This window comes from Abramis brama, assembly GCF_963993115.1.
Source record: "Abramis brama genome assembly, chromosome: 19".
NCBI lineage: Eukaryota > Metazoa > Chordata > Actinopteri > Cypriniformes > Leuciscidae > Abramis > Abramis brama.
This window is the reverse complement of record NC_139981.1, coordinates 30,684,168-30,692,972: the sequence shown is the minus strand read 5'-3', so window position 1 is coordinate 30,692,972 and position 8,805 is coordinate 30,684,168. Positions and strand designations below refer to the sequence as shown.

Below are 8,805 nucleotides of genomic sequence, written 5' to 3'. Positions count from 1 at the left end.
AGTGAGTTATAGTTAACTAAAACTAAAACCATAAAAAACATTTTCATTACTTGAAATAAAATAAAATATACAAAACCTAAATTTATTTTAATGAAATTTATTTTATTAACTATGTTGCCATTATTTTATTTATTAAAATAAAAATAAAAATAAATAAAATATTAAAAAAAATTAAACTAGTAAAAATACCAAAACTTATACAACAAAATTACTAAAACTTTAACTACATTTTAAATATAATATATAATATTAAAATAAAATAAAATAAATAAAATATTAAAAAACTAATTCAAAATATGAATGTGGCGAGGGGGGCGTGGTTCAGCGAGGTCTGCGACAGGAGAGAGAGCGGGGAGAGAAGCAGCGGTAAGTGGGTTTAATACGAAATGATTGACACCTGTGTCTCGTTGCAGTAATTGGCGTGGGGAGACTGCATTTAAGGAGAGCTCTCACAAGCCATGGGGAAGAGAGAAGGACTGAGCACTCGTGGGTCTGGGAAAAGAAAGCGGACTGAGAAACCTGTGGACTGAGAATACAGAACTGCTTGTTGCTGTAACCGTGTATTGAGTTTGTGAGCGCATGTGGCGCGATTGTTATGTACGAATTGAGTTTATTATTAAAATACCCACGAGTCTCAGTCAGCCGACCCTGGTCTCCTTCCTTCTCACACACGAACTAAGGGATCTTCATTACACTGGTGCCGAAACCCGGGAAGGAAGGAGAACGCCGCCGCCGAAATGCAATCTCCGCCAGGAACATCGGGAACGCCATTTGCGGACATCATTACATCGCTCGCGGGTCTACATCAAGAGAACCATCAAGCCCTGCTGGACTTGCGGGCCGATCAGGAGAAACGGTTCCACGTCATGATGCAAGCCCAGCAGGAGGACCGCGAGCTGTTCCGGAGCTGGCTGGACCGGGGGGTTCGGACGGAGTCGGCTTTCCCCGGCGCCGCGGCCACCGCAGCAGCTCACATGCCTCTGAATAAGATGGGACCCGCTGATGATCCCGAGGCCTTCATGGACTTGTTTGAGCGGACGGCCGAGGCATGTGAGTGGCCACAGGCCAGCTGGCCGGTGCGCCTGATACCACTACTGTCGGGGGAAGCCCAGAAGGCTGCTCAACAACTGCCCGTCCAGAACCTCCTGGTGTACGCCGATCTACGACGAGCTATTCTCCAAAGGGTCGGCCTCAACCCTGAACAACATCGACAGCGCTTCCGTTCACTGGAACTGGCGGAAGCGGGCCGACCCTTTGTCCTGGCGCAGCAGCTCCGGGACTCGTGCCGCAAATGGCTGTTGGCCGGAGGAAGCGACGCCGAGGACATTATCAACAAGGTGGTACTGGAGCAGTTCATTTCCCGTCTGCCAAGGAGGACTGCCCAGTGGGTCCAGTGCCACCGACCGGCGTCGCTGGATCTGGCCATCCAACTGGCGGAGGACCAGTTGGCGGCGTGCTCCGGGGTCGGCGAACCCCTGCCATCAATCTCTCTCTCTCCCTCTCCTCCTGTCCCTCTCTCTACCCCTCCCCCTAAACCTGTTCCTTTCCCCAGGACCCGTATCAGTGGCCCGCCACGGGCCTACCCAAGATGGAGGGCTGGAGCAGAGCTTCCAGCCGGGCCGCGAGGCCCCGTCAGGGGGCCGGGGTCCCAGGAGGGACTCGATGGCGCTGCTGCACTCTCCCCACGCCAATCACTGGACCCACTTTCTGCCACTAGGGCGGCGGGAAAACCTGGGCCGGTCTGTTGGCGTTGCGGGGATCCGGGCCATTTCGTGGATAGGTGCCCGGTTATGGAGGTGGGGACGATGGTCCGGATCCCGGACGTCCCGCAGACCGCCCCTGATCAAGCCGGGTTGTACCAGATACCTGTGAGTATTAAGGGGGGTACCTATCAGGCATTGGTGGATTCTGGTTGTAACCAGACCTCTATCCATCAAAGCCTGATACAATCTGGGGCATTGGATACGGGCCGCATGGTTAAGGTGAGGTGTGTGCACGGGGATATAGTGGAATACCCGTTAAGAGCCATCACTATTAAATTTAGGGGACAAAATCATTGTGTGGAGGTGGCAGTTAGTCCGCGCCTCCGACATCCGTTAATTTTGGGGACAAATTGGCCAGCCTTCGAACAATTATTGGGGTGTTTGACAACGGATGTCTCTGGGGAAAAAAGAGGGCGGGGAAGGGGAGCTAGCACTCAGGTGGGAGAGGCTGTACCTGGACCTAGCGGGTCTGTTTCAGAGGATGCGAGCGGCGTGGAGAGGTTAAACCTCTCCAACCGCGATGACTTTCCTCTGGAACAGTCGCAAGATGAGACGCTCAAACATGCGTTTGAACAGGTCCGTTCCATCGATGGGCAGCCCCTCCAACCTGATCGCGCGCTCTCCTATCCTTATTTTGCCATAATTAACGACCGGTTGTATCGAGTGACCCAAGACACTCAGACAAAGGAAGATACAACCCAATTGTTAATACCACGGAGCCGTCGGGAAATGCTTTTCCAGACGGCGCATTGTAATCCGATGGCTGGGCATTTAGGAATGACTTCCACACTAAATCGTCTAATGACCCGATTCTTTTGGCCGGGCATTCACGAGAACGTGCGCAGATGGTGCGCGTCGTGTCGTGAATGTCAGTTAGTGAACCCACCAGCCGCCCCAAAAGCGCCTTTGCGCCCTTTACCTCTCATGCAGGTCCCCTTCGAGAGAATTGGGATGGACCTCATCGGGCCATTAGAACGAACCGCACGGGGACATCGCTTTGCGTTGGTCATAGTGGACTACGCAACGCGATATCCCGAAGCAGTGGCCCTCCGCACCATTTCCGCTAAAAGTGTGGCGGACGCACTGTTTCGTTTAATCTCCCGCGTGGGAATCCCAAAAGAGATTCTCACGGATCAGGGCACCGCGTTTATGTCTCGCACGTTAAGCGAATTGTACGAATTATTGGGCATTAAATCGGTACGAACCAGTGTCTATCACCCACAAACGGACGGGCTGGTCGAACGGTTTAATCGCACGTTGAAGACCATGATTCGTAAATTCGTACAAGAGGACGCGAAAAATTGGGACAGATGGCTAGAACCCCTCTTATTTGCTGTGCGCGAGGTCCCGCAAGCCTCCACGGGGTTTTCCCCATTCGAGCTTCTTTACGGACGTCAGCCTCGTGGGGTTTTAGACGTCCTGAAAGAAACTTGGGAGGACGGACGCTCGGATAGCAAAAATGAAATTCAGTATGTCGTGGACCTGAGAGCAAAACTCCATACACTGGGGCGGCTCTCTATGGAGAATTTGCTCCAGGCTCAGGACAGGCAAAGCCGGCTATATAACAGGGGAACTAAGCTTAGAGAATTTACACAGGGAGATAAAGTGCTCGTGTTACTACCAACTTCCAGCTCTAAATTATTAGCTAAGTGGCAAGGACCCTTTGAGGTCACACAGCGAATAGGCGATTTCAATTATGAAGTAATACGAACGGACAGAGGCGATTCACGACAGATCTATCACCTCAATCTCCTTAAAAAATGGAGTGAGGAGGAGTCAGTGTTGCTTGCAACGGCAGTGAGTGGGGAGGAAGATCTCGGGCCAGAGGCGATCGTCAAAGGGAAATCTCTCGCCCTGGCCCCCGGAGGAGATCACCTCTCGCCCTTGCAGCTCGCTGACATTGCAAAGATACAATCTGAGTTTGCAGACGTGTTTTCGCCCCTGCCCGGTTGTACTAATCTGATTCAGCACCACATTGAGACGGAGCCGGGCGTGGTAGTTCGCGGCCGGCCATACAGGTTGCCTGAACACAAAAAAAAAGTGGTTCAGACCGAATTAGAGGCTATGCTGGAGTTGGGGGTAATCGAGGAGTCTTACAGTGACTGGGCGAGCCCGATAGTTTTAGTTCCTAAAATGGACGGCTCGGTGCGGTTCTGTGTAGACTATCGCAGGGTGAACGCAGTGTCGAAATTCGACGCATATCCAATGCCGCGGATTGACGAGTTGCTTGATCGGTTGGGCTCGGCTCGTTTTTACTCGACATTGGACTTAACGAAAGGATATTGGCAGATCCCCTTATCTCCCATGTCCAAAGAAAAGACGGCTTTCACCACGCCGTTTGGATTACACCAATTTGTGACACTTCCTTTCGGGCTGTTCGGGGCTCCGGCCACGTTTCAGCGCCTTATGGATAAGGTTCTGCGGCCCCACACTGCATATGCCGCTGCTTACTTGGATGATATTATCATCTACAGTAATGATTGGCAGCGGCATATGGAGCATGTGAGGGCCGTTCTTAGGGCGCTGAGACAGGCGGGGCTGACGGCCAACCCGAAGAAGTGTGCAGTTGGGCGGTTGGAAGTAAGGTATCTGGGTTTCCACTTAGGTCATGGGCAGGTGCGACCTCAAATTGATAAGACCGCAGCAATTGCAACCTGTCCGAGACCTAAGACCAAAAAGGAGGTGAGGCAGTTCCTGGGGCTGGCGGGATATTATAGAAGGTTTATTCCTGGTTATTCGGACCTCACCAGCCCGCTGACTGACCTCACTAAAAAGGAAGTGCCAGATACGGTCCAGTGGACGGAGCAGTGCCAACAGGTTTTTACCAAGGTTAAGGCTGCTCTGTGTGGCGGGCCGCTCTTACACTCCCCTAACTTTTCTCTCCCTTTTTTGTTGCAGACTGACGCGTCGGACAGGGGGCTGGGTGCTGTACTGTCCCAGGAGGTGGAGGGGGAGGATCGCCCGGTGCTGTACATTAGTCGCAAGCTCTCAAAGAGAGAGACTAAGTACAGCACCATTGAGAAGGAATGCCTGGCCATCAGGTGGGCGGTCCTCACCCTTCGCTACTACCTCCTGGGACGGGAGTTCACCCTCTGTTCGGACCACGCTCCCCTGCAGTGGCTCCACCGCATGAAGGATACCAACGCGCGGATCACTCGTTGGTATCTCGCTTTACAGCCTTTTAAGTTCCAGGTGATCCACAGGCCGGGTGTACAGATGGCTGTGGCCGACTTTCTCTCCAGGAGGAGGGGGAGGGAGGCTGCAGGCCGGATGGCTCCCCGGCCTGAGTCGGGCGGTGGGGGTATGTGGCGAGGGGGGCGTGGTTCAGCGAGGTCTGCGACAGGAGAGAGAGCGGGGAGAGAAGCAGCGGTAAGTGGGTTTAATACGAAATGATTGACACCTGTGTCTCGTTGCAGTAATTGGCGTGGGGAGACTGCATTTAAGGAGAGCTCTCACAAGCCATGGGGAAGAGAGAAGGACTGAGCACTCGTGGGTCTGGGAAAAGAAAGCGGACTGAGAAACCTGTGGACTGAGAATACAGAACTGCTTGTTGCTGTAACCGTGTATTGAGTTTGTGAGCGCATGTGGCGCGATTGTTATGTACGAATTGAGTTTATTATTAAAATACCCACGAGTCTCAGTCAGCCGACCCTGGTCTCCTTCCTTCTCACACACGAACTAAGGGATCTTCATTACAATGAATAAAAGTTATAATAGCTTTTCAATGATACAAAGATAGCACTGGTGAGTGGCACTAAAACCCCAGAAACATGAACGTGAATGTGGAAAGCTTTATTAGGTTGGTTGTTGTATAGCAGCAGTTCAGTAAAGAAATGTCCCGTGAGTTTGAATTGTGTGTGTAGTTACATTTGGAGTTGTGCAATAATGTAGGTAGAGGCATATTTTTCCATTGAGCTTATGTTGGGAGTGTATATAAATATAAAGTGATATAATGTATCATTTTTCTTTATTGCAGTCGTGGTAGTTTTGCTGGATGTGTGTGGAAGCTTTTGAGGTCAACAGCACTATATATGAATTAATCACTTCACAATCAAATTTTCTGCCGATGTCTTTATCTACATGTTAATTCTCTCAGAGATGTTTAAGTACCATATTTTACTGAGATACATTTCAAAGATCTGCATTTTTGCATTGGCTCCCATTAAATGGCAAATAAAATGCAAATTCCAATTATGCTTCTTTTTATCTTGGACCATAAGTATTTTTATGTCCTCCCCAGACTCTGCGCCGCTTTGATGAGACAAAAACAAATTAACATCGTCTGAGTTCATCTTCGCACCTGCACACCTGTGGCCGCCCCCCCATCCCTTCGACGGTCTCCACGGTGACAGAGAGAGAGAGAGAGAGAGAGAGAGAGAGAGAGAGAGAGAGAGGGAGAGAGAGCGGAAAATGATGCTCTTCGGGCGAGTGTTTCGGCACGCTCCCTCACACACCCTCTTTCACATCTCCTAATGGCCTGGAAAGGTGTTAATGTGTTTTTTCAGTTAATTAACTACTTCAATTAGAACTGGGGAGCTGTGGTGGAACAAGGGAGATGGAAAGCAAGGGGAAAGAGATGAGTGCACATATAAAGAGAGAGAGGCCGGGTAATGCTAATGCCCTCAGAGGCAGACATGGAGTGTGTGTGGATAGCATGTTCCCATGGCAGGCGCTCTGATTAGGACGAGGGCGAAATGAGATTTCCCCTGATTAATTTGGAGCCTCGCTTAAAGGTGCCATAGAATGGATTATTTTATTATTTTATAATGTTTCCTGGGGTGCCCTTATAATGTTAGTATGTTTTTTAGATCAAAATTTGTTATAATTTAGAAATAAAAGGCATATTTCCTAGCCTGATTTCATCCATTGATTTGAACACTCTGTTTGAAGGGGCGTGTCTGCTGTGAGACTTCAGTGTTGTTGCCCACTGCTGTGATTGGCTGACATGCTTGCATATGAAATATCTGGCATTACATGTAGAGCTATCTGGAAAACTTTTACTATTACAGCTTTTATATGTTTTTACTATTACAGCTATCGGGATTAACGAATCATGAGAAGTTTTTTTTAAAGTATTTAGATCTATTCCCATCACATAAAAGGTTTCAGTGATGAGCACTGAGCAGATGACAGCCTGTTGATCGCGTGAATGAAGATCTTATCACTGCAACGCGATATACTGATGCATAAACAGTGTTGAACGACTTTGAAAGAAAGATTATCTGTCTGAATTTGAACAATTACACATCAGAAATTCACATAACCCACTGGTTCTCCAGAGGCTCGGATGAAGGAGCAAAAAAATATTTTTGTGTTCATTTGTACAACCAAACACTGAGCAACTGCCATGCTTCGTTCGCTCGTTTGCAAGCCATGATGTCTCTCGAGGAAAAAACAATATCGCGCTGTATCTAGATAACACAATGTAAATTATCGTTAATAAAATCCCTACTTGCCGCTTGCGGGAATATAACGTTAGTTGAAATTGCCCCCTTCGTCCGTTTGAGACGCCGAGAGAAGCCTGGCTGCTTGATATTGTTGTAACAGTCCGTGGTGAAATGGGCAAAGCAACTAAACAACTTCGAATTAAACTGTAGCGGTATCCGATTATAGATAGATAGATTATAGATAGATCTGCCATTTTCCCTATGATCCTCCTCCTGCTTGTTTCTTCACCTGCAGAACTTCTGATGATTCGGCTGTGCAGTTTCGCCTGGCACTGAGCATGGGCTGGCATATGCAAATTTTTAGAGGCGTACATATTAATGATCCCATCGGTTTCGTCACAGTTGGTGTTATGTGGAGATTCGCCCGTTTTTCAGGGGTGTTTTTCAAAAACGAGATTTAAATAAGAAAGAGAAAACTATGGTGTTTGAGACTCACTGTATGTCATGTCCATGTACTGAACTCTTGTTATTTAACTATGCCAAGATAAATTCAATTTCACATTCTATGGCACCTTTAATGACCTGTAACTTTTCTAATGTTCGACTTGACTGTTATTGTCTAGACATTGTTGCAGGTATTTAGGCATAAGCTTAATAAATGAGTATTATGATTAATCCTGAAAATGCCATTCCAAGCATAGTCTCATTTGCATCGACTGTTGTGCGAGTCTTGTAATGATTTAAAAGCTCAGACATGCAAAGTATCAAAGCATTTTCTTGACATTCATACACTGTATTGCTATTTAACAGTTGGTTCTGCCTCTAAAACATGATTTACCATGGGTAAAGGGTTCACAGTGCAAAGCAGAGTTTATTATTATTAACTGTTTATTAATAAAAGATCATGCAATACTGGGATTTTACCACGGACACTGTCATGATCCCTCTGCTGTGTTTTGTGTTTTGTAAGGACTTTTATGTTGTGGAAAGCGTATTCTTAGTTCCTATTGTTTCTTTGTTCACTTCCTGTGGTTCCTGTACCTTGTTTGTCGCTATAGTTACCCTCATTAGTACCAACACCTGTCCCTTCAGCCCCTTGTTAACCTGTCTGTTTAAACCTCTGTGCTTCAGTGTGTGTGTGTGTTCCTGTCGTTGCTCTCTGTGGATTAGGCCTAGTCTTGTTCTTGGTTTATCTGTGTTATGTTTTTTGTTAATAAACTTTTGTGCTTGCATTTGGATTCTCGCTCGGTCTCATGCCTGCTCACACGTAACAAATACACTGTAAAAATAAAAAGTTGACTTAACAACATCACTAAAAAAACAATGCAACCAGCTCCAACTTATTTTTGAGATTTCTCAACTTCAGTAGTTGTGCCAACTAATTTCTATACTTTTATTTCTTGTTCACCCAAAGTGAAAAACTTAAGGGCCAGATTTACCAACAGCTTGATCCAGCGCAAACCCTCTTATGGCGTTAAAAAAAGTTCCGTCCAGATTTATTAAAGACTAAAATTAGCTTTGAAAAGGCATGGACAGGGTTATTTTTGCGGCTGATCTTATTGCATATGCATTTGTAGGAGTTTTCCTTTCAGATGCAAAATTTATGTATTTAAATAAATAATGCAAGCTGATTTACTAAGGTTTGCGCTAGTCAG

The 8,805-nt window shown here is 47.3% G+C and overlaps 1 protein-coding gene across 1 annotated transcript; it reads left to right on the top strand.

Annotated features, from left to right (window-relative positions):
• Nucleotides 1-501: 501 nt before the first annotated feature.
• LOC311069990 (uncharacterized protein) lies at nt 502-5,217 on the top strand. The gene is made up of 2 exons (XM_084093623.1): nt 502-1,868; nt 5,180-5,217. The coding sequence occupies exons 1-2, from the start codon at nt 738-740 to the stop codon at nt 5,180-5,182; spliced, it is 1,134 nt and encodes a 377-aa protein (XP_083949749.1). The 5' UTR covers nt 502-737; the 3' UTR covers nt 5,183-5,217.
• The last annotated feature ends 3,588 nt before the right edge of the window (nt 5,218-8,805 follow it).

Bases quoted from the DNA above. Each gene is read 5' to 3' on its own strand.
- LOC311069990 (XM_084093623.1), top strand. From the start codon at position 738: ATGCAATCTCCGCCAGGAACATCGGGAACGCCATTTGCGGACATCATT.